The sequence below is a fragment of the Hyla sarda genome, chromosome 1, assembly GCF_029499605.1.
Source record: "Hyla sarda isolate aHylSar1 chromosome 1, aHylSar1.hap1, whole genome shotgun sequence".
In the NCBI taxonomy this organism is placed as follows: domain Eukaryota; kingdom Metazoa; phylum Chordata; class Amphibia; order Anura; family Hylidae; genus Hyla; species Hyla sarda.
In genome coordinates this window covers 393,331,593-393,356,081 of record NC_079189.1, presented here as the reverse complement: position 1 = coordinate 393,356,081, position 24,489 = coordinate 393,331,593, and the positions used below count along the sequence as shown (strand labels likewise).

General features: G+C 44.1%; 1 protein-coding gene across 3 annotated transcripts in view; it reads right to left on the bottom strand.

Annotated features, from left to right (window-relative positions):
- TM9SF1 (transmembrane 9 superfamily member 1) overlaps positions 1 to 24,487 on the bottom strand; it is a 29,416-nt gene extending 4,929 nt beyond the window's left edge. Inside the window, exons 1-3 of one of the 3 annotated variants that reach the window (XM_056525804.1) lie at positions 24,377 to 24,487; positions 24,126 to 24,275; positions 3,446 to 3,762 (exon numbers count right to left, since the gene is read on the bottom strand). In XM_056525804.1, coding sequence (XP_056381779.1) covers positions 3,446 to 3,762; positions 24,126 to 24,186 — 378 coding nt within the window. In that variant the 5' untranslated portion in view covers positions 24,187 to 24,275; positions 24,377 to 24,487. Of the gene's footprint in view, positions 1 to 3,445; positions 3,763 to 9,603; positions 9,749 to 12,058; positions 12,276 to 24,125; positions 24,276 to 24,376 lie in introns of those variants that run through there. The other 2 variants (XM_056525813.1, XM_056525820.1) reach the window with 2 other exon arrangements.
- Between the last annotated feature and the right edge of the window lie 2 nt (positions 24,488 to 24,489).

Here is a 24,489-nt window from a genome sequence, read left to right as displayed (position 1 = left end):
AGTCAATCACCTGACCTGAATCCGATTGAGCATGCATTTCACTTGCTGAAGATAAAACGGAAGGGAAAATGCCCCAAGAACAAGCAGGAACTGAAGACAGTTGTAGTAGAGGCCTGGCAGGGCATCACCAGGGATTAAACCCAGCAATGTCTGGTGATGCTATGCGTTCCAGACTTCAGGCTGTAATTGACTGCAAAGGATTTGCAACCAAGTATTAATAAGTGAAAGTTTGATTTATGATTATTATTCTGTCCCATTACTTTTGGTCCTTTAACAAGTAGGAGGCTTCAATACAACCTGTTTTAATTCGTACACCGTTCACCTGATTTGGATGTAAATACCCTCAAATTAAAGCTGACAATCTGCAGTTAAAGGACATCGTGTTCATTTCATTACATTTTAATTTATTTATTTACCGAATGTTTACATATGTTTTCCATAAAGTCTTAAAAGACCTAATTTCAAAACAGCATTTCATTTTTAGTTTTTTTTTATTACCAATTTCCACTGTAATTGATATATTAGCTCCAGTTACAGGGGGAAAACCGCCTGCTGATGTGCAGGGCTGATCTGGGTATGCGAGGCCCAGCAGCTACCCAGTATCCAATATTCCAGAGTTCTGTGCACAGCACTTATTAAAGGGGTTCTCCGGTGAAAACCTTTTTTCTTTTAAATCAACTGGTGGCAGAAAGTTAAACATATTTGTAAATTACTTCTATTAAAAAATCATAATCCTTCCTGTACTTATTAACTGCTGAATACTACAGAGGAAATTCTTTTCTTTTTGGAATGCTCTCTGATGACATCACGAGCACAGTTCTCTCTGCTGGCAATATAATAATGCTTTATTTATTGTTGTCCTTAGTGGGATTTGAACCCAAGTCCTCAGCACTGCAAGGCAGCAGTGCTGACCACTGAGCCCCCATGCTGCCCTTAGTGTACATCTGCTATGCATGGTTGCTCAAATGGACAGAGATGTCAGCAGAGAGCACTGTGCTCGTGATGTCATCAGTGTTCCAAAAAGAAAGTAATTTCCTCTGTAGCATTCAGCAGCTAATAAGTACTGGAAGGATTAAGATGTTTTATTAGAAGTAATTTACAAATATGTTTAACTTTCTGCCACCAGTTGATTTAAAAGAAAAAAGGTTTTCACTGGAGTACCCCTTTAAGTACACAGCGATCTGGCAGGCGGGAACAGTACTAAATGATCCCTGTCTAGATTTATGACATCATAGCAGGGTTGAGGGAGAATTCCAATGTTTTGTTAAAAATGATGTGCTGTTTGGGGGGGGTGGAAATAGTGGTGGGCAATATACCAGTTCATACCGAATACAGTTTTTTTAATTTTGTATAATATGAATTTTTCCTATACCGCAATACCGGTCAGGCCCCTTCCCCCCCTTAGAATGAATGAATTATCAACCGCAGCGGCTGTCCCCACATCGGGCAACTAATCATATGTGACCCGCGGGCGCTGCTCCCCCCTGTCCTCCTGTGAGCCCCGGGGCTTTAAATGAATGAGTTGCGTGCCGCAGTGCAGGAAATGATTAATAAAGGACATCTGTACTGATTTGAACTTTGACTCACCTTCCTATGTTCCCCCGTTGCTCCGGTATCGGCCTCACTGTTCTCCGCTGCGATCTTCATGCTGCTTCCTGGGGACGGGAACGGCTCCTAAGCCTATCATGTCATGTAAAAAGCCGGCCGGTGGGACATCGCTGCGGCCGGTGATACGCTGATGGCTCTGTGACGTTCCCATCCCCAGGAAGCAGCATGAAGATTGCAGCGGAGAACAGCGAGGCCGATACCGGAGCAACGGGGGAACGTAGGAAGGTGAGTCAAAGTTTATTTTGTTTATTTTTGCAGCCCGGGCACAGGAATATGTAAAATTAATCAGTACAGATGTCCTTTATTAATCATTTCCAGCGCAGCGGCACGTAACTCATTCATTTAAAGCGCCGGCGGCTCACAGGAGGACGGGGGGAGCAGCGATTGCGGTTCACATATGATTAGTTCCCTGATGTGGGGGACAGCACAGCGCTGTGGCTGATAATTCATTGGGGGTGGGTTAGAGAAGCAGAGCAGCGCCCGCGGGTCACATTTGATTAGTTCCCCAGCATGGGGGGGATACCGTTAAATTCCGTGGAATCGCCATAACGTACAAAAATACTCTTTTACATTTTGGTCATACCGCCCAGCACTAGGTGGAAAAAAATAAAATAAAAGCAAAAACCCACAAATCTACCCTTAATCCCCCCCCATAGCTCAAATTCAGCTCCTTTTAGGCCCCTGATTTTCTGTTTTCTTCCTGCCTCTGAAACTATGGGCAGGACCTGCAGGCTCTCGTCTTGAAAGCAGGAAGAAGACAGAAGATCAAGGGACTGGAAAGAGCCAAGCGGGAGCTGCGGGGGACCAGAAGGGGAACAGAGGTAGGTATGGCTTTTTTTTTTTCCCTCCACCCCAGCAGCATATTTTTTACAAAACACTTTAAGGGTGCGTTCCCACCTGGCGTATACGCAGCGTATTTCATGCTGCGCAAAATTTACGGCAACAGCGGGAAATACGCTGCATATTCCTTGCTCACTATACACACAGGACTTTCCGGCGGCAGACCTATGTGTGTAGTGAGTTTTGGAGGCGGGGCCGTGTGCCGGCGTGACTGTGACACGCGGCTCCTCCTCCAAAACTCACTGCATACATAGGGCTGCCGCCGGAAAGCCCTGTGTGTATAGTGAGCAAGGAATACGCAGCGTATTTCCCGCTGCTGCCGTAAAATACGCTGCGTATACGCCAAGTGGGAACGCACCGTAATACTCCTTTAACTGTCAAGGGCATTACATGGACCAATTATGCATAAAACTTAAACTTTATTTAGTGCTATTAATACTGTATATCACAGAGGAAGAAAAATCAGACTTTCAATTAGCAGCTTATCATTGCATCTTCTCCACACTATAATTGCCAGTACATGTAAATGAGGCATGTCCTACTTTATTGTTTGTACTTTGGCAAATGCTTGCAACTAGAGATGAGTAAACTTACAGTAAATTCGATTTGTCACGAACTTCTCGGATTGGTAGTTGATGACTTATCCTGCGTAAATTAGTTCAGCTTTCAGGTGCTCCGGTGGGCTGGAAAAGGTGGATACAGTCCAAGGAAAGAGTCTCCTAGGTCTGTATCCACCTTTTCCAGCCCACGGGAGCACCTGAAAGCTGAACTAATTTATGCAGGAAAAGTCATCAACTGCCGAGCCGAGAAGTTCGTGACGAATCGAATTTACTGTAAGTTCGCTCATCTTTACTTGCAACTTTATAAAAAACCATTATAAAATATTTTTACACATGAGATACAAGCAACAAAAAGTGCTTTGTATTGCAAAGACAAAGAAACCTGTATAGAAGGAACTGTAGCGATACATAATATTAGGACAGATATGATGTCTTACCTGACTCACAGACAGCTTGAGCTCACAAAGGGGTTCTCTTTCCACGTTCATTCGAAATGCTATCTTGTACATAGACTCTGCCATCCGATCTCCATCTAGCACTTCTCCTAAGGTTAGGCTCTTGTGACGGATTTGTGTGGGGGCACACACTGGCAGCTGATAGTAGTGATAAGTCTCCTGTGGGTTATGATATGGCCCCACTTTATTTACATACAGCACAACCGTATCACCTTGCTTGTATCGATTGTCCCCGGTTATTGGTGAAGGAAGCATACTCCACACAAAAAGAACAGCAAAAGAGTGCAAGACATACATGTCTAAAAAGGAAGAAAATACAGTTCATTTAAAGCACATAGAAATACAAAAAGGACAGTCTAAAAAAATTAATATGCAGAGAGTATTACCAATATACTTTAGAAAACGGATGCACTCCTCAGGGTTCACCCTGTTAGGCCATGTTCACACGGCCATAAACATGCGGAAAACGCGGGCGGACATTAATTACATATGAATGTTCCAGTGGGAGTACTAGAACTGCTTGAAAATGCTCATAGATGGAAATGCATTTCTGAACGAAATCCGCAAAAAGAATAGACATGTCTGTTCTTAAAGTGGACACCGGAATACGGATTTCCACCACAGAAACATCTGCCATTAAAAATGTGCACAGTGTAGCTGAATCTTTCATTCATAGACTCCACTTCTCCATCTTAAATGCATAATGCATGGCATGTATAAAAGCCTCACACGTTTCGAGCGTACTACAATCTTGTTCACCGCATCCATATACATGTTACTACACACAGACAATTCAAAACCACATGGACATACTAGAAACACCTACTGGGTGGGTCCAACACAAACTTAAAGGGGTACTCCGGTGAAAACCTTTTTTCTTTTAAATCAACTGGTGGCAGAAAGTTAAACATATTTGTAAATTACTTCTATTAAAAAATCTTAATCCTTCCAGTACTTATTAGCTGCTGAATGCTACAGAGGAAATTCCTTTCTTTTTGGAACACTGATGACATCACGAGCACAGTGCTCTCTGCTGACATCTCTGTCCATTTTAGCAACCATGCATAGCAGATGTATGCTAAGGGCAGCATGGTGGCTCAGTGGTTAGAATGGCTGCCTTGCAGTGCTGGGGACTTGGGTTCAAATCCCACTAAGGAAAACAATAAATAAAGCGTTATTATTATTATAATAACGTCAGCAGAGAGAACTGTGCTCGTGATGTCATCAGAGAGCATTCCAAAAAGAAAAGTATTTCCTCTGTAGTATTCAGCAGCTAATAAGTACAGGAAGGATTAAGATTTTTTAATAGAAGTAATTTACAAATATGTTTAACTTTCTGCCACCAGTTGATTTAAAAGAAAAAAGGTTTTCACCGGAGTACCCCTTTAACTGTCCCATAAAGTACAGATGCAGTACAGCCATAACACATGTAAAACTAGGGGGGGAAATAAAGAGGCAACGAAAGCTCCTATAAACAACAAATGGAGTAACAGTGTGCATGTGTGTCCACTACTCCATTTGGACAGCAGACTTGAGAATGCTGTCTGTTTTTTTTTTTTAGAGAAATTGTTAATATAAAAGCTATTTTTCCGTATAAGGCAATAATGAAACAGAAAAAAAAGAAAACACTGAAAAATATATGTGACACAATCCATGAACAAATGGTATAACCAAAGTGGTCTACAACCTGCGTGGTCTACAGCCAGCGGACCTCCAGATGTTGCAAAACTACAACACTCAGCATGCCCGGACAGCCAACGGCTGTCCGGGCATGCTGGGAGTTGTAGTTTTGCAACATCTGGAGGTCCGCAGGTTGAAGACCACTGGTATTGGAGGTTATACTGACGTGTCCCCGCCGCACTGGACCGTCACTGCTGCCCTGGATGTCGCCTTCCATCGCTGTCGCCGCGTCCCTATGGTGTCCCGACGCTCCGGCAAGGCCTCTGCTTCCCCGGCATCCTCGCTCTCCGTCGCCGCCATCACGTTGCTATGCACGCTGCTCCTATTGGATGATGGGACGGCGTGTGCGCAGTGACGTGATGACGACGATGGAGAGCGCCGACAATGCAGGGATCCCGAAGAGGACGTGCCAGAGCCCCGAGGAGAGGTAAGTGATCGTCAGCGGACCACACGGGGCACCGTAAACGGCTATCTGGCGGCAGCTGAAGCAGTCTCCGCTGCCAGATAGCCGTTTATGTGATGGCCCCGACATACAAAAGCATCGTATGTTGATGCTGCCTTCAACATGCGATGGCCTCTGAGAGGCCATCGTATGATGAAATGATCGTAGGTCGGGGGGGGTCACTGTACCGCCACTGTGGTTTTTGAGCCAAAGCCAGAAGTGTATTCAAAAGGAATAGGACATATAAAGGAAGGACTTATACTTCTCCTCCATTATGGATCCACTTCTGACTTTGGCTCAAAAACTGCAGTGGTAGTATTCCAAAGACTGCCAGAAAAAAAACAAGTGGAAACTTAGCCTCAAAGGGCTGTATACGTAGGTTTGTTTATGTTTTAACATGCGTTTCCAACCGATTGAGAGACATGAGTGTTCACCACTCAAATCATAAAATGCATGTTAAAACACAAAGTGTGAACACAGCCTATTATACTTCTCTTCTAGTCTGTGGATAAGTGTTAATAGTGGGACAATCCTTTTATGATATAACTAACTCCCAGCAACAAGCACAGGTAGAAAGCAAATATCATAGGACATTGTTTAACCTGTTCAGGACACAGGGCGTATGCATACGCCCTGCATCCCGAGTCCTTAAGGACTGAGGGCGTATGGATACGCCCGTGGGAATTCCGGTCCCCGCCGCTAGCCGGTTGGGGACCGGATCGGGATGCCTGCTGAAATCATTCAGCAGGCATCCCGGCACATCGCCCAGGGATGCCTGCTGCCAGGGACACCCCCATATCGGCGATCGGAGAAAATCGCATGTCAATTCAGACATGCGATTTTCTCCAAAATAGGGCTGATCGGAGTTTTCAGCGACAGCCCCGATCAGCCTAAGGGATAGGAGTGAGGTCGCAGAGCTGTGATCTCCTCCTATCCCCTGACATTAGCAGAACGGAGTTCTGATCAATGGCAGCGCAGGACAGGGGATTGCCACGGCAACCCCCCATTCTGCCCGCCTCTGGATGTCGAGGGGATCGTGGGAAGAAGATGGAGGCCGTACCTGCAGGAAAAGATGCCTGGGGACCCGGGATCTTCGCTGGAGACTGCTGGATCCTGGCTCAGGTAGGGAATCATCGGTGGGGGGAAATTGAAAGTGAAACGATCTTCACTGTGGCAACCACTAGGAAGGCCAAACTGCAACTCCCAGCATGCCCAGACAGCCAAAGGCTGTCTGGGCATGCTGGGAGTTGTAGTTTTGCAACATCTGGAGGGTCACAGTTTGGAGACCACTGTTACAGTGGTGCCCAAACAGTAGCCCTCCCGATGTTGCCAAACTACAACTCTCAGCATGCCTGGACTGCCCAGGCATGCTGGGAGTTGTAGTTCTGTAACATCTGTCCCTTCAGATTTAGCAATTTCCATGACATTTTTGAAAATTGCTGCTCTACTTTGAAGCCCTCTAATTTTTTCAAAAAGTAAAAATATGTCCATTTTATGATGCCAACATAAAGTGGACATATTGTATTTGTGAAGAAAAATAAAATTTATTGCGAATATCCATTTTCCTTACAAGTAGAGAGCTTCAAAGTTAGAAAAATGCTAAATTTTCTAAATTTTTATAAAATTTTGGGATTTTTCACCAAAAAAAGGATGCAAGTAGCGCCAAAAATTTACCACCAAAATAAAGTAGAATATGTCACGAAAAAACAACCTCAGAATCAGAATATTTGGTAAAAGCGATTTCGCGTTATTAATTCATAAAGCGACGGTGGTCATAATTGCGAAAAAGGTTCAGTCCTTAAGGTGAAAAAGGGCTGCGTCCTTAAGGGGTTACTTTTATATGTAAATATTTGCTTTATCTATATTAATTATCTACTTATTTTTCTTTAATCCTCACTTTCTCCTATTTTTGGATGACATTTTTGTGGCTTCAGAACCAATTACCAGGTTTCCATAGAGTTCTGGTCTCAACATACAATGGTTTCAACATACAATGGTCGTTCTGGAACCGATTAATATTGTAACTTGAGGGACCACTGTATATCAGTATTCCTATGTGACTCTGCTATTTAGTATTGAGTCAAAACCTGTCATACTTTACATATGGATTTTAAAATGTAACATTAATAAAAAAATATTGTTTAAACACAAATTGGAGTTTGGTTTTTGGTGTACAATGTTTAGATGTAGAGCCCCCCATAATGAAGGAGGTTTTGTTTGAAGTTTTGGACAAGTAATAATGAAATTATCTATTAAAGTGATAGATAAAGGTCCAATTGGACTATTAGTGATATATATATATATATATGTAGAAAAAAAATCATGACTTTGCAAACTGAAATTTTGACAGTGGTGTTATACCAGTGGTCCCCAAACTGTGGACCTTCCAGCTGTTGCAAAACTACAGCTCACAGCATGGCCGGACAGCCAACGGCTGTGCGAGCTTGCTGGGAGTTGTAGTGTTGTATTATCTAGAATATAAGATAGGGCCAGGGACTATTGACAGAATTCAGAATATTGGGCAGACTAGATGGTCTGAATAGCTCTTATCCACAGTAAAAAAAAAATAAAAAAAATTGTGTTATACCAAGTTGCCATTATTTGCTGGTTAGGATTTGCCTGCAACAATGTCAACTGATAATGTACATATGGCTATAACTCATAATGTGGGGGTCACCAGCCACATGTGGTTCCTGAGCTACTGGTTGGGGACCATTGCTGTAATACTTAATCCATCAGATCTGGAAACTATGTTGTAGACAGAAATAGAACTACATGTGAAATAACATCATCCAAGTAATGACAACTCCAAAACACTGGTGTATCTCTAAATGAAGTGACTTTCTTCCTGTATTTTGGGGACAGAGAAGACTGTAAAGGAGAACAGGAATGCAAGGGATAGGCATAAGGCTATTGTTCATATAAGATAGAGAAAGGTATAAGGCTATCCTTCATATAAGATAGGGATAAGCATAAGGCTATCCTTCATATAAGATAGGGATAGGTATAAGGCTATCCTTCATATAAGATAGGGATAAGCATAAGGCTATCCTTCATATAAGATAGAGATAGGCATAAGGCTATCCTTCATATAAGATAGGGATAGGTATAAGGCTATCCTTCATATAAGATAGAGAAAGGTATAAGGCTATCCTTCATATAAGATAGGGATAAGCATAAGGCTATCCTTCATATAAGATAGGGATAGGTATAAGGCTATCCTTCATATAAGATAGAGATAGGCATAAGGCTATCCTTCATATAAGATAGGGATAGGTATAAGGCTATCCTTCATATAAGATAGAGATAGGCATAAGGCTATCCTTCATATAAGATAGAGATAGGCATAAGGCTATCCTTCATATAAGATAGAGATAAGCATAAGGCTATCCTTCATATAAGATAGAGATAGGCATAAGGCTATCCTTCATATAAGATAGAGAAAGGTATAAGGCTACTGTTCATATAAGATAGAGATAGGCATAAGGCTATCCTTCATATAAGATATAGATAGGTATAAGGCTATCCTTCATATAAGATAGAGATAGGTATAAGGCTATTGTTCATATAAGATAGAGATAGGCATAAGGCTATCCTTCATATAAGATAGAGATAGGTATAAGGCTATCCTTCATATAAGATAGAGATAGGTATAAGGCTATCCTTCATATAAGATAGAGATAGGCATAAGGCTATCCTTCATATAAGATAGGGATAGGTATAAGGCTATCCTTCATATAAGATAGAGATAGGCATAAGGCTATCCTTCATATAAGATAGAGATAGGCATAAGGCTATCCTTCATATAAGATAGAGATAGGCATAAGGCTATCCTTCATATAAGATACGGTAAATGCAGGGATTGCGTTCGACACAGCACTGCTTATTGTGGCTTTTGGCAAGTTCATATGCACCTGTGTTGGAAATGACGACTGCAGTGAATCCGAACTGGGGTGCTCAATTTATTGGAAAACAGTCCATATGAATGCAGCAATGAAAGAAGGTAAATGGCACTCACCAGTATCGTAGTATAACAAACTTGTTTATTCCATAAAGTGCAGCATAATAACAGACAAGGCAAGGGAGGACTTGGACGCCGTCCACGTAGCGGTGATAGCTATTTCGTGCGCGAGGCGCACTTCCTCAGACCACCATCTTCATATAAGATAGAGATAGGCATAAAGCTATCCTTCATATAGGATAGAGATAGGCATAAGGCTATCCTTCATATAAGATAGGGATAAGCATAAGGCTATCCTTCATATAAGATAGAGATAGGCATAAGGCTATCCTTCATATAAGATAGAGATAAGCATAAGGCTATCCTTCATATAAGATAGAGATAGGCATAAGGCTATCCTTCATATAAGATAGAGATAGGTATAAGGCTATCCTTCATATAAGATAGGGATAAGCATAAGGCTATCCTTCATATAAGATAGAGATAGGCATAAGGCTATCCTTCATATAAGATAGGGATAAGCATAAGGCTATCCTTCATATAAGATATGGATAAGCATAAGGCTATCCTTCATATAAGATAGAGATAGGCATAAGGCTATCCTTCATATAAGATAGAGATAGGTATAAGGCTATCCTTCATATAAGATAGGGATAAGCATAAGGCTATCCTTCATATAAAATAGAGATAGGTATAAGGCTATCCTTCATATAAGATAGAAATAGGTATAAGGCTATCCTTCATATAAGATAGGGATAGGCATAAGGCTATCCTCCATATAAGATAGAGATAGGCATAAGGCTATCCTTCATATAAGATAGAGATAGGCATAAGGCTATCCTTCATATAAGATAGAGATAGGTATAAGGCTATTGTTCATATAAGATAGAGATAGGCATAAGGCTATCCTTCATATAAGATAGGGATAAGCATAAGGCTATCCTTCATATAAGATAGAGATAGGTATAAGGCTATCCTTCATATAAGATAGGGATCAGCATAACGCCATTCTTCATATAAGATAGGGATAAGCATAAGGCTATCCTTCATATAAGATAGAGATAGGTATAAGGCTATCCTTCATATAAGATAGGGATCAGCATAACGCCATTCTTCATATAAGATAGGGATAAGCATAAGGCTATCCTTCATATAAGATAGGGATAGGCATAAGGTTATCCTTCATATGAGATAGGGATAGGCATAAGGGTATCCTTCATATAAGATAGGGATAAGCATAAGGCTATCCTTCATATAAGATAGAGATAGGTATAAGGCTATCCTTCATATAAGATAGGGATCAGCATAACGCCATCCTTCATATAAGATAGGGATCAGCATAAGGCTATCCTCCATATAAGATAGGTATAAGGCTATCCTTCATATAAGATAGAGATAGGCATAAGGCTATCCTTCATATAATATATAGATAGGTATAAGGCTATCCTTCATATAAGATAGGGATAGGTATAAGGCTATCCTTCATATAAGATAGGGATAAGCATAAGGCTATCCTTCATATAAGATAGAGATAGGTATAAGGCTATCCTTCATATAAGATAGAGATAGGCATAAGGCTATCCTTCATATAAGATAGGGATAGGCATAAGGCTATCCTTCATATAAGATAGGGATAGGTATAAGGCTATCCTCCATATAAGATAGGGATAGGTATAAGGCTATCCTTCATATAAGATAGGGATAGGTATCAGGCTATCCTTCATATAAGATAGAGATAGGTATAAGGCTATCCTTCATATAAGATAGAGATAGGTATAAGGCTATCCTTCATATAAGATAGGGATAGGTATAAGGCTATCCTTCATATAAGATAGAGATAGGTATAAGGCTATCCTTCATATAAGATAGGGCCAGGGACTATTGATATGATTGAGAATATTGGGCAGACTAGATGGTCTGAATAGCTCTTATGAGCAGAGACATTCTATGTTTCTATGTAGGCAGATCCTGTCCCTGGCACAGGTATGCTTCTTTTGTGCCACTCTAGTGGGTGTAGCCTGCCAATCCTCCAGTCTTGTAATACAGACAGAAAATAGCGCAACAAGACATAGAATTCAGGCTCTGAAGATTGATTCTGAGCCTCTTTACCTTCTTATAGGGTAGTTCTGCCTACAGGTGCCAGTAAGACCACCCCAGTAGCCAGCTTTCTTGTTTTATTACAGTAGACTGGCAATACAATATTTTATTATCAATAGAAAAAGTTAGGCACCAACATCTACTTGGTTCCTGGGATATGCACTGGGGGGTCCTGCCCCTGAGATCCCCTGCAGTTGTCAGGCATGACTGTAGTCTCCCAGGTCACTGTGTAACCTATGAACACTATGGTGACAGAGAGGAGTCACTTCCTGGTCACGGTGCCCAGGTGACTGCTTGGTATACGCGGCAGATCTGCTGGTAGGGAAGACTACCGGGTGACTACCGGGTGCTGTGCCATGAGCGGGGAGGCTGGCAGCGATGTACCGAAGGTACCAGGCTGCTGCCCACTTCTTACCTGCACTCGGGCTCTAGGATTCTCTGACAGATCCCGGGGTCCTCTACATTCGTGACGTCACGAGGTCGCCCGCAGCCCGCCTGATCCGGCGTCTTGACACTCTCACGTTTTCCCCATAGTCCTTACATTCAAGTTAGACCTGTCATACTGCTGGCTATGTGCAGCGCACTTCGCACCCCGCATTACCCCAGGTACACAGTGCCACAGTACAGGGGTCCTTTAGGCACGGAGGTAGCCGCTCCGAACACGTCAGCAGCTGTGTCCTAGAGGTGGGCGGTACTGCGGCTGTCACTCATCAGCATTGAGGTGTGCTGCCACTGGGTCGTTACAGAAACGGCTTGGAAGGGGTTGCTGACATGTGCAATGAGGAGGGTTCTTTGTATGACACATCTGATCGTCACAGGATCGGCCGATACCGAATATGACATCTGATGTCAGAAGAGGGTGGCCTGTTCTCTATTGTGCTGCACTGAAAGAAGAACATACCTCTTGGAGTCTTATAAATCATGTATCATTGAATCCATAGGTAAAAGGGGGCAAAGTAGCTCTACTCCAAAAGGGAATATGCCTGCTCTTCACTGGTAGTACCATTCCTTCCAGTTAGTAATTCATACAGAGCTTTGGAACATGACTGGGGATTAATGCCCCTCATCAGTAGAGAGCAGGGTGCTGGCTGGCTAGGTGAGAGGCTACTGACATGGGACTAATGGGGTAGTATAACTTGCTACTTTGCCTATTTTTCTTTCCCCATGGCACAGGGTAGGTTGACACTATATTACTGCTTCTGTTAGTTGCATATGTCGGCATTTTGCTTAAAATTGGATGTGGATATATACTGTTGAACAGAGCAGTGGACCCCATTAAAGGGGTCGTCTAGTGCTGAAAAACGTATCCCCTATCCAAAGGATAGGGGATAAGTTTTAGATCGCGGGGGGTCCGACCGCTGGGGCCCCCCCGCGATCTGTACGGGGTCCCAGCTCGCTGGCCAGATAGCATGTGTCGACCACCGCATGACGCAGCGGCTGACACGCCCCCTCAATACATCGCTATGGCAGAGCCGGAGATTGCCTCTGCCATATAGTTGTATTGAGGGGGTGTGTCAGCTGCTGCTTTGTGCGGTGGTCAACAACCCCCCTTCCTGCGGGCTCCCGGGGCCCCGTACAGGAGAAAACTTGGGATAGGGGATACGTTTTTCAGCACTGGATATCTCCTTTAATTTCTATGACTGAACAGCGTTGCCTAGTAACTCAGTTCAGGACATTCAGGCACTATTTCAGAAGCACAGCAGTCTGCATTTTTGAGTCTATTGAAAATAGCGCATATGTCCTGCAAAGAGTTACTAGGCGACTTCAGCCATAGAAATCAATAGGGTCAGCTGCTCCTGCCAATAGTATACATCGGAATCCCATTTTCGGTGGGATGCTGACAGATCCGACTAATGGGGGCACAAAAGCAGTGTGAACCTAACCTTATAGATATGTTTATGTCAGTTTGGCAGTCTCTTCGAGGAGACAATACCCCAGTCGATTGTACGGGTTTTGAAACATCTTCTTTACGTATTATCGTCTTTTTCCCCCTACAACTGCTGGTATGGAAATTCACAACTAATCGCATAAAGCGATTAGAAAAAAAATAAAATAAAAACAAACCCTTAGTTTTCAACCACATTGTATAAATGTCATTTCCCTATACACTAAAATAGTGTTCCCCAACTTGCAAGTCTCCAGCTGTTTCAAAACTGTAAGGGTATGTTCACACGATGGAATTTCTGTGTGGAATTTCACATTAGAATTCAGCAGCAGCAGAGTCTCTCTGATATCAATGGGATTCTGCTGCACTGTTCACATCTGGCGCAGATATAAAAATTCCAGTGTCCAAAAAAAGAATAAACATGTCTATTCTTTCTACGCAGTCCGCGCAGAAATGCATTGCCATCAATAAGACATGCATTTCCGAACAGTCCGGCAGAACATGCCGAGCATGCCAGCCCTCCACTGCTGGGGGAAAGTCTGCATGGACATTTTCTATGCAAACATTCTGCTGTGTGAACATAGCCTAATTCCCATTAAGGGAGCTGGAATTTTGCAACATGTTGGAACACCACACTATGATGATCTTTCACATAAGCAGAATACAAGTTACATGCTGCGGCCAAAGTAAGACAACAAGAGGGTAAAACTGGCATGCAACACATACAGATTTTAAATGGGCACTGTAGCTTTAAGAAGCTTCTGTCATGTCAAAAATGTACTCTGGGGGGTCTGGATGTTCAGAACAAGCAAGAAGTGCATGCTAAGCACGATCACGCCCCATTCTGTCCGCATGGCGAGAGATGGAGTTCAATAGAAAGTCTAGACAGCCCCTAATTCCCATTGGGATTCCACATACCTCTTTCATGCAGTGCTCACAGCATTGTCTAGACCAGTGTTTACCAACCAGGGTGCCTCCAGCTGTTGCAAAACTACAATTCCCAGCATGCCAGGACAGCCCCTGGCTGTCTGGGCATGCTAGGAGTAGTAGTTTTGCAGCAACAGCTGGGGGAACCCCGTTTGGGAAACACCGGTCTAGATGCCTCTTGCTGTCCGGGCATGCTGGGTGTTGTAGTTCTGTTTGGGAAATACTGGCCTAGATGCTACTTTGTGGTATACCAATTGGGGGAGGTTTATCAAAACGTGCAGAGGAAAAGTTGCCCTTAGCAGCCAATCGGTGGGCATTCCCCAGCAGGCCCAACGTCACTGAAGCCTGTGAGAGCTGTGCCTCGCCATGCCCCAAATGGATTTCCTGAGTTAGGTCTCCTGCCAGGTCGGGAGGGGACCAAATTAACTGTTTGACTTGTGCAGGGAAAAGAACAGTCACCTAGTGGCTGCTTTTCGATCACATTAAACATATAAAGGTTGAGAATTTTAACATCAAGTAAATAGCAAAGTGTCTTATAATTGCAGTCATGGCCATAAATGTTGGCACCCCTGAAACTTTTCTATAAAGTATTTCTCACAGAAAAGGATTGCAGTAAGACATGTTTTGCTATACACATGTTTATTCCCTTTGTGTGTATTGGAACTAAACCAAATAAAGGGAGGGAAAAAAGCAAATTGGACATAATGTCACACCAACTCCAAAAATGGTCTGAACAAAATTATTGGCACCCTTAACTTAATATTTGGTTGCACACCCTTTGGAAAAAAATTACTGAAATCAGTCACTTCCTATAAGCATCAATAAGCTTCTTACACCTCTCAGCCGGAATGTTGGACTGCTCCAGGTCTCTATTATTGGAAGGGCAACAGCAATTTTAACTTCTTAAGGACCCAGGGCATATGGGTACACCCTGGCTCCCTGGTAGTTAAGGACCCAGGGCGTACCAGTACGCTCGTGGAAATTTCAGTCCCTGCCGCGCGCCGGGTGGAGACTGGACCGAGATGACTGCTGATATCTATCAGCAGGCATCCCATGCAAATGCCCAGGGAGGTCCCGAGACAACCCCCACCCCCATTTTGTCAATTCAGACCGCTGATTTGCAGCAGTTCAGGGTCAATTGGGTCTCTGGTGACCCAGAAAAAAAGCAGGAGTGAGGTGGCACTGGTGCCACCTCACGATCACGTGATTGATTGGTCGGAACGGTCACTGTCCTGCTGGGCGGCGATCGGGGCCGGCGGGGGTCTCCAACCTTTCCCTGGTCTGGCAGGGGGTCCCCTCAGGAGCGGCGGTAGCGGTCCCGGTGGCAGCAGCGGAGATGGTCCCGGCGGTGCAGGCGGCAGGATACAGCAGGAGGCGAGGCCTGTTCACCTCCTGCTGTTGCTTTGCAACAACTCTCAGCATGCACAGCCAAAGGGCATTCTGGGAGTTGTAGTTTTGCAACAGCTGGAGTTCCAACTATAACTCCCAGCATGCCCTTTGGTAGTCTGTGCATGCTGGGAGTTGTAGTTATGCAACAGCTGGAGGCACATTTTTTCTGTGAAAAAGTGTGCATCCAGCTGTTGCATAACTACAACTCCCAGCATGCACAGACTACCAAATGGCATGCGGTGGGTTGGCAGTGTGCCTCCAGCTGTTGCAAAACTACAACTCTCAGCATGCCTTCGACTGTCAATGACTGTCAATTGCAACAGCTGGAGACACATTGGTTGTGAAACAGAGTCACAGAGACTGTACATGCTGGGAATTCTAGTTTTGCAACAGCTGGTGGCACACTGGCTGTAAAACACTGAATTAAGTAACAAACTCTCAGTGTTGCGCAACCAATGTGCCTCCAACTACAACTCCCAGCATGTATGGTCTGTCAGTGCATGCTGGGAGTTGTAGTTTGCAACAGCTGGAGGTTTGCAGGGTACATTTACACGGGCGGGTTTACAGCGAGTTTTCTGCTGCATGTTTGAAATGTGGCAAATTTTCCGCTGCAGCCCAAACTCCCAGCAAGAAACTCACTGTAAACCCCCACCCATGTGAATTTACCCTAAAAACACTACACTACACAAAATAAAAATAAAACACTACATATACCCCTACACAGTCTCCCCCCCCCCCCCCAATAAAAAAAAAATAAAAAGTCTTGTACGGCACTGTTTCCAAAACGGAGCCTCCAGCTGTTGAAAAACAACAAATCCCAGTATTGCCGGACAGCCACTGACTGTCAAGGCATACTGGGAGTTTTGCAACAGCTGGAGACACCCTGTATGGGAAACACTGCCGTAGGGTATTTTGGTTGCGGATGCAAATGCCCAAAATAGGCCTCAAATGCGCATGGCGTTCTCTCACTTTGGAGCCCTGTCGTATTTCAAGGAAATAGTTTAGGGCCACATATGGGGTATTTCCGTATTCGGGAGAAATTGTGTTACAAATTTTGGGGGGCTTTTTCTCCTTTTCCCCTTATGGAACGGTAAACTTGGGGTCTACACCAGCATGTTAGTGTAAAAAAATTAAATTTACACTAACATGCTGGTGTTACCCCATACTTTTAATTTTCACAAGCGGTAAAAGGAAAAAAAGACCCCCAAAATTTGTAATGCAATTTCTCCTGAGTACGGAAATACACCATATGTGGGTGTAAAGTGACCTGCAGGTGCGCAACAAGGCTCAGGAGTGAGAGCGCACTATGTACATTTGATGTCTAAATTGATGATTTGCACAGGAATGGCTGATTTTACAGTGGTTCTGACATAAATGCAAAACAAATACCCACATGTGACCCCATTTCAGAAACTTCCCCCCTCACGGAATGTAACAAGGGGTATAGTGAGCCTTAACACCCCTTCATTAAAGTTGGATGTGAAAATGAAAAAAAATGTTTTCACTAAAATGCTGGTGTTACCCTAAATTTCTCATTTTCACAAGGGAGAATAAGAAAAAAGCCCCCAAAAATTTGCAAACGCATTTCTTCTGAGTAAGAAAATACCCCATATGTGGATATAAAGTGCTCTGCGGGCGCACTACAATGCTCAGAAGAGAAGGAGTCCCATTAGGCTTTTGGAGAGAGAATGTGTCCAAAATTGAAGGCCATGTGTGTTTACAAAGCCCCCATAGTGCCAGAACAGTGGACCACCCCCCCCCCCCCCCCGCCCCAGGTGACCCCATTTTGGAAACTACACCCCTCACGTAATGTAATAAGGGGTGCAGTGAGCCTTTACACCCCACAGGAGTCTGACAGATTTTTGGAACAGTGGTCCATGAAAATGAAAAATTTAATTTTTCATTTGCACAGCCCACTGTTCCAAAGATCTCTCAGAGCACTTGACGTCCACACATGGGGTATTTCTATACTCAGAAGAGATGGGGTTATAAATTTGGGGGGGGGGGGGCATTTTCTCCTATTACCACTTGTAAAAATAAAAAAAATGTATTTACACATCAAACATTAACGGAAAGTCTTCAAACACGTTCCTTGAGAGGTGTAGTTTCCAAAATACTATGCCATGTGGGGGGGGGGGGTTGCTGTTCTGGCACCATAGGGGCTTCTTAAATGTGACATGCCCCCCAAAAACCATTTCAGAAAACTCACTCTCCAAAATCCCATTGTCACTCCTTCCCTTCTGAGCCCTCTAGTGAACCCACAGAGCACTTGACATACACATATGAGGTATTTCCTTACTCGAGAGAAATTGGGTTACAAATTTTAGGAAGATTTCTCTCCTTTTACCCCTTCAAAAAATTCAAAAACTAGGTCTACAAGAACATGCCAGTGTAAATAATGAAGATTTTGATTTGCTGCTATTCCTGTGAAACACCTAAAGGGTTAAACTTTTTGAATGTCATTTTGAATACTTTGGGGGTGCAGTTTTTATAATGGGGTAATTTATGGGGTATTTCTAATATGAAGGCCCTTCAAATCCACTTTAAAATTGAACTGGTCCCTGAAAAATTTCGATTTTGAAAATTTTGTGAAAAATTGCTGCTGGACTTTTAAGCCCTCTGATGTCTTCCAAAAGTAAAAACGTGTCAACTTTATGATGCAAACATAAAGTAGACATATTGTATGTGTGAATCAATATATACAGTGGTCCCTCAACATATGATATTAATTGGTTCCAGGAGAACCATCATATGTTGAAACCATCATATGTCGAGTACATATGTCTATGTAAAAATGGTAATTGGTTCTGGGGCCTCGGAACCATTGTATGTTGAATACATATCTCTATGGGAAACTGCTAATTGGTTCTGGGATGACCATTGTATGGGGAGTGTATATCAAACCAGGGTGCCTCCAGCTGTTGCACAACTACAACTCCCAGCATGCATGTACAGCCATTGACTGTCTGGGCATGCTGGGAGTTCTAGTTTTGCAACAGCTGGAGGCACACTGATAGGGAAACATTGATGTATGGGGTGTATAGTGTGTATATGTATTGTATGTGATGTGTGACATTGCATACAGTACTGTACAGTTCTTTAAATACCTTCAGGGGGGACAGAATGTCCTCCATTACGATCCTGCCGACTACAGCTCTATAGGAAAGGAAGGGGAGGGCAGCCAGCAGCTCATTGGATGCCTGCAGCAAGATGCTGCAGGCTATTGGCTATGGCTGCACTGGGGGGGGGCTTACACGGAGCTCACAGTGGAAGCCTGAGTGAGTTAGCAGGACAGCATGTGAGTAACAGGAGGCAGAACGGGGCACATTAAACAACTATCTGTCAGTTGCTGAAGTTGTCAGCGCTGTCAGATAGCTGTTTGTACGATGGCCCCGACACACAGCAGCATCATATGTCGAGGCTGCCTTCAACATACGATGCTCTGTGTTGAAATGATCATATGTCGGGGCCATCATAAGTCGGGGGATCACTGTAATTTATTTGGAATATCCATTTTCCTTATAAGCAGAGAGCTTCAAAGTTAGAAAAATGCAAAATGTAAAAAATTTTCATAAAATTTTGGAATTTTTCACCAAGAAATGATGCAAGTATCGACAAAATGTTACCACTAACATAAAGTAGAATATGTCACGAAAAAAAACTATCTCAGAATCAGAATGAAATGTAAAAGCATCCCAGTTATTAATGCTTAAAGTGACAGTGGTCAGATGTGCAAAAAATGGCCGGGTCCTTAAATTGTTACTCCGTTCCCCAGCATCCGGAACATTGAGTTCCTGAACGCTGTTGTGCGGGCTTCCGTGTTCACGCCCGCCCCCTCGTTATTTCCCGCCCAGTCATGTGATGTCACGTCCCGCCCCCTAAATGCAAGTCTATGGGAGGGGGCGTGACAGCCATCGCACCCCCTTCCCATAGACTTTCATTGAGGGGGCAGGCCGTGACATCACAAGGGGGCGGGCCTGAACATGGAAGCCCGCACACAGCGTCCTGAAACTCAATGTTCTGGTGTGAGGTGGAATTTTGCGGATGCTGGGGAGCGGAGTAACCCTTTAAGGTGAAAATGGTCTGGGTCCTTAAGGGGTTAAGATCTCTCCACAGGTGATCAATTGGATTTAGATTTGGACTCATTGCTGGCCACTTCAGAACTCTCCAGCGCTTTGTTGCCATCCATTTCTGGGTGCTTTTTGACATATGTTTGGGGTCATTGTCCTGCTGGAAGACCCAAGATCTCAGACGCAAACCCCGTTTTCTGACACTGGGCTATACAGTGTGACCCAAAATCCATTGGTAATCCTCAGATTTCATGATGCCTTGCACACATTCAAGGCACCCAGTGCCAGAGGCAGCGAAACAACCCCAAAACATCATTTAACCTCCATAATATTTCACTGTAGGTACTGTGTTCTTTTCTTTGTAGGCCTCATTCCATTTTCGGTAAACAGTAGAATGATGTGCTTTACCAAAAAGCTCTATCTTTGTCTCATCTGTCCACATGACGTTTTACTAGAAGGATTTTTGCTTACTCAAGTTCATTTTGGCAAAATGTAGCCTTGCTTTTTTTTTATGACTCTGTACCAGCAGTGGGGTCCTCCTGGGTCTCCTGCCATAGCATTTCATTTAAATGTCGACGGATAGTTCGTGCTGATGCTCCCTAAGCCTGCAGGACAGCTTGAATATCTTTGGAACTTGTTTGGGGCTGCTTATCCACCATCCGGGCTATTCTGCATTGACACCTTTTATAAATTCTTCTCCGTCCATGCCCAGTGAGATTAGCTACAGTGCCATGGGTTGCAAACTTCTTGATAATGTTGCACACTGTGGACAAAGGCAAATCTAGATCACTGGAGATGGACTTGTAACCTTGAGATTGTTGATATTTTTCCACAATTTTGGTTCTTAAGGCCTCAGACAGTTCTCTTCTCCTCTTTCTGTTGTCCATGCTTAGTGTGTCACACACAGACAAACAATGCAAATACTAAGTGAACTTCTCTCCTTTTTATCTGCTTTCAGGTGTGATTTTTGCCCACAACTGTTACTTGCCCAAGGTGAGTTTAAAGGAGCATCACATGCTTGAAACAATCTTTATTTATCCACAATTTTGAAAGGGTGCCAATAATTGTGTCCAGCCCATTTTTGGAGTTTGTGACATTATGTCCAATTTACTTTTTTGGTTTAGTTCCAATACACAAAGGGAATAAACATGTGTATAGCAAAACGTGTTACTTCATTTTCTACAAAAATTTCAGGGGTGCCAACATTTACAGCCATGACTTTACATAAGGAGCAAAATATTAAAAGTTTTGTTTGGTGACAGGTACTCTTTAAAGTTTGATATTGCTCTTTTTGCAGCCCGAGCACAGAGGAAAGAAAAAATTCCACTGGGTACTCCTTTAATCTCTAAACCTTGGCAACAAAACACTCTTGTGTGGAAGTGACCAACTTGGGCCCAAAGTGTCAATATTTTGTGTGGCCACTTCTTTCATAGCACCGTCTTAAAGGGGTACTCCGGCCCTAAGACATCTTATACCCTATCCAAAAGGATAGTGGATAAGATGCCTGATCGCGGGGGTCTCCTTGCTGGGGACCCCCGCAATCTTTCATGCAGCACCCCGCTATCATCAGCCTCCGGAGCAAACATCGCTCCGGGTCTGATGAATCACGATCACGGAGCCAGAGTATCTTGACCTCACAGCCGCCACGCCCCCTCCCGTAGGCTTGCATTGAGGAGGCAGAGCGGGACGTCCCAATACTCCAGCCCCGTGATCATGATTCATCAGACCCGGAGCAATGTTCGCTCCAGAGGCTGATGATAGCAGGGTACTGCATGAAAGATAGTGGGGGTCCCGCCCTCAGACATCTTATCCCCTATCCTTTGGATAGGGGATAAGATGTCTTAAATGGGCACTGTCATGAAATAAAAAAATTGATATGTTGTAGTACTTAAGTACTACAACATATCTCTAATATAGTTTAATAAAAAAAAAGTGATTTTAAACCAGTTTAAAATCACTTTTAAATTCGGCCACTAGGGGTCGCCCTCCTAGTGGCCGAATGCATTCGGCAGTGACGTCACTACAGAATTTAGTCTCATTTGAGCCTGGCAAATGAGTCGAAAATTCCAGTCACTGCGGTGCTCGCTCCCGCCTGTCAATCAAACAGGCGAGAGCGAGCACAGTGAAATCCAGGGCTGCGCATTGGCTCCCTGGACTCTCACACTGGCCGCCTCCCTGCTGCATATTCTCCCTGCAGCAGGGAGGCACATGGCTCTTACCTCTGCTTACAGCCCCGGCTCCAGTGGGGATACGCCGCCTCCTCACTGCTCCTTGCAGCTCTGTCCTGTCATTGCCGGGGGGAGCGCGTTATATGGAGCAACAAGTGTATGCCTGGCTTCCTGTCATGCTCCTACACTCTGGTAACTCTCTCTATGGTTCTGGAGGACTTTCAATCCTCCAGAAACAGTTTCCAGAGTGTACGGGCATGACAGGAAGCCGGGCATACACTTGTTGCTTGCTACGGACCCCCGCTCATGGTCCGGCACAGGTGAGGGGGAGGGGGGAGCGATATTGGTCGGGGGCTGGGTGTCTTCCAACACAGGGTGCCTCCAGTTGTTTCCCCACTACAACTCCCAGCATGCCCTGACAGCAAATAGATGTCAGGGCATGCTGGGAGTTGTGGTGGTGAAACAGCTGGAGGCACCCTGTCCTGAGAACTATGGGCGGAACTCGGCCCCCAGCAGGCATCAGTGACGTGGTGCCTGCTGGGGAAGTCTGCCTGGTAGTGAGCACACTACCAGGCAGACAAAATGCCATTTTTAAGATAATTAAAAAAAAAATAAAGGCAGGGAGGGGGTTAGGGATAGATGGGCAATAGGCAGGGACAGAAAAAAAAAAAAAAAAAAAAAAGAGGATGGTGGGAGCTACCCTTTAACGGCCGGAGTACCCCTTTAAGCCTGTTGGGCATGGAGTTCACCAGAGCATTACAGGTTGCTACTAGAGTCCTCTTCCACTCCTCCATTACAATATTATGGTGCTAGTGGATGTTAAAGACCTTGCACTACCTCACCTTCCGTTGAGGATGCCCCACAGATGCTTAAGAGGGTGTAGATATGGTGACATGCTTGATCAATCCATGACCTTTTCCCTCAGCTTCTTTAGCAAGGCAGTGATCATCTTGGAGGTGTATTTGGGGTTATGTTGGAATAGGGGGGGGGGGGGGGGGGGGAATCATGCTCTGCTTCAGTATGTCACAGTACATGTGGCATTCACGGTTCCCTCAAAGAACAGCAGCTCCCCAGTGCCAGCAGCACTCATGCAGCCCCAGACCCTGACATTCCCACCACCATGCTCAACTGTAGCCAAGACACACTTGTCGTACTCTTCACCTGGTTTCCACCACACACGCTTCACACTATCTGAATCAAATAAGTTTATCTTGGTGTAATCAGACCACAGGACATGGTTCCAGTAATTCATATCCTTAGGCCATGTTCACACGCCAGTATTTCTGCATGGAATTCTGCATTGAATTCCGCATGTAAATTCTGTATGAAGTTTTAGTCCATACATTTCAATGGGATTCCACTGTCCCATTCACACCGCAAAATTTCATCTCCCGCAGGAATCCCGATTCAGGAGTCGACAAAGAATAGACATGAAACTTTTCCGTGTGGACATTCCACCATGTGAACATAGCCTAAAAAGTGTTCAGACTTTTTTAATGGACTGCTCTGCTTACTGGAATACAGTTACTGGTCGAAATGCTGGGACCCTCACGATCTCCTTTAGGGGGCCTCAACTGCCCATGCAGGAGGCGTGTCGGCTGCAGCGTGATGCCACGGCCAACATGTCTCTCTCTGTGAGAGGGGGAGATGCAGTGTTTGTGCATCCCCGCCTCTCCCATAGAGCTGAATGGAGGGGGCGTGTCCATCAACCTCTTAGTAAGGTCGACGACACTAGCATTAGCTGCGCAGAGCTGTGAGAATGGCAGGTCCCCATATGTCAGATTTGGAAAAAAATTAAAAAGACGGGGCTTGGTCAAAGTCAAAACAGGGAACATCATTAAAGGGGTATTTTCTTCATAACTATGTATGGCATATCCACAAACATAGCATCTTATGTTAGTTATGTTAAGGTGACTGCTACATGTTCTAAACAAGAAGTGCCCAGTTGTTTCTAAGTCTAACTGGAAAATATAGTAGGTAAAAAGAAAAAGGGCGGTGCTCGAATCCCAAAAACCAATGAAAGTGTAAGAGGTGTGTACTCACCCGGTGTATGTGGGAGGTCACAGGACAGTGATCCCCCACTAACACCTAGAGTCCTCTTCATGCTTATAAACTGAACCAATCTCCGTCATGTGGACATCCCTTAGGGAGGGCGCAGGGTGAGCCAGAATCACAGAACCGTGGTCCGTATATCTTGGATAAAAAACAAGTAGAAAAACCAGCGCTCGGGGACAGTTCGTAAGATAATAACAGTCAAACCATATTATGGTATATTATCATTGGGGTAGACTTACTTCACTAGGGGAGATGTGTAGGTGGAATAGCCTTTCACATCATCCCCTTCCAGGTGAGTTGTACAGAATGGCCGGGCAGCCCGTGGGTAGGTAGAATAGGGTTTATTGCTACG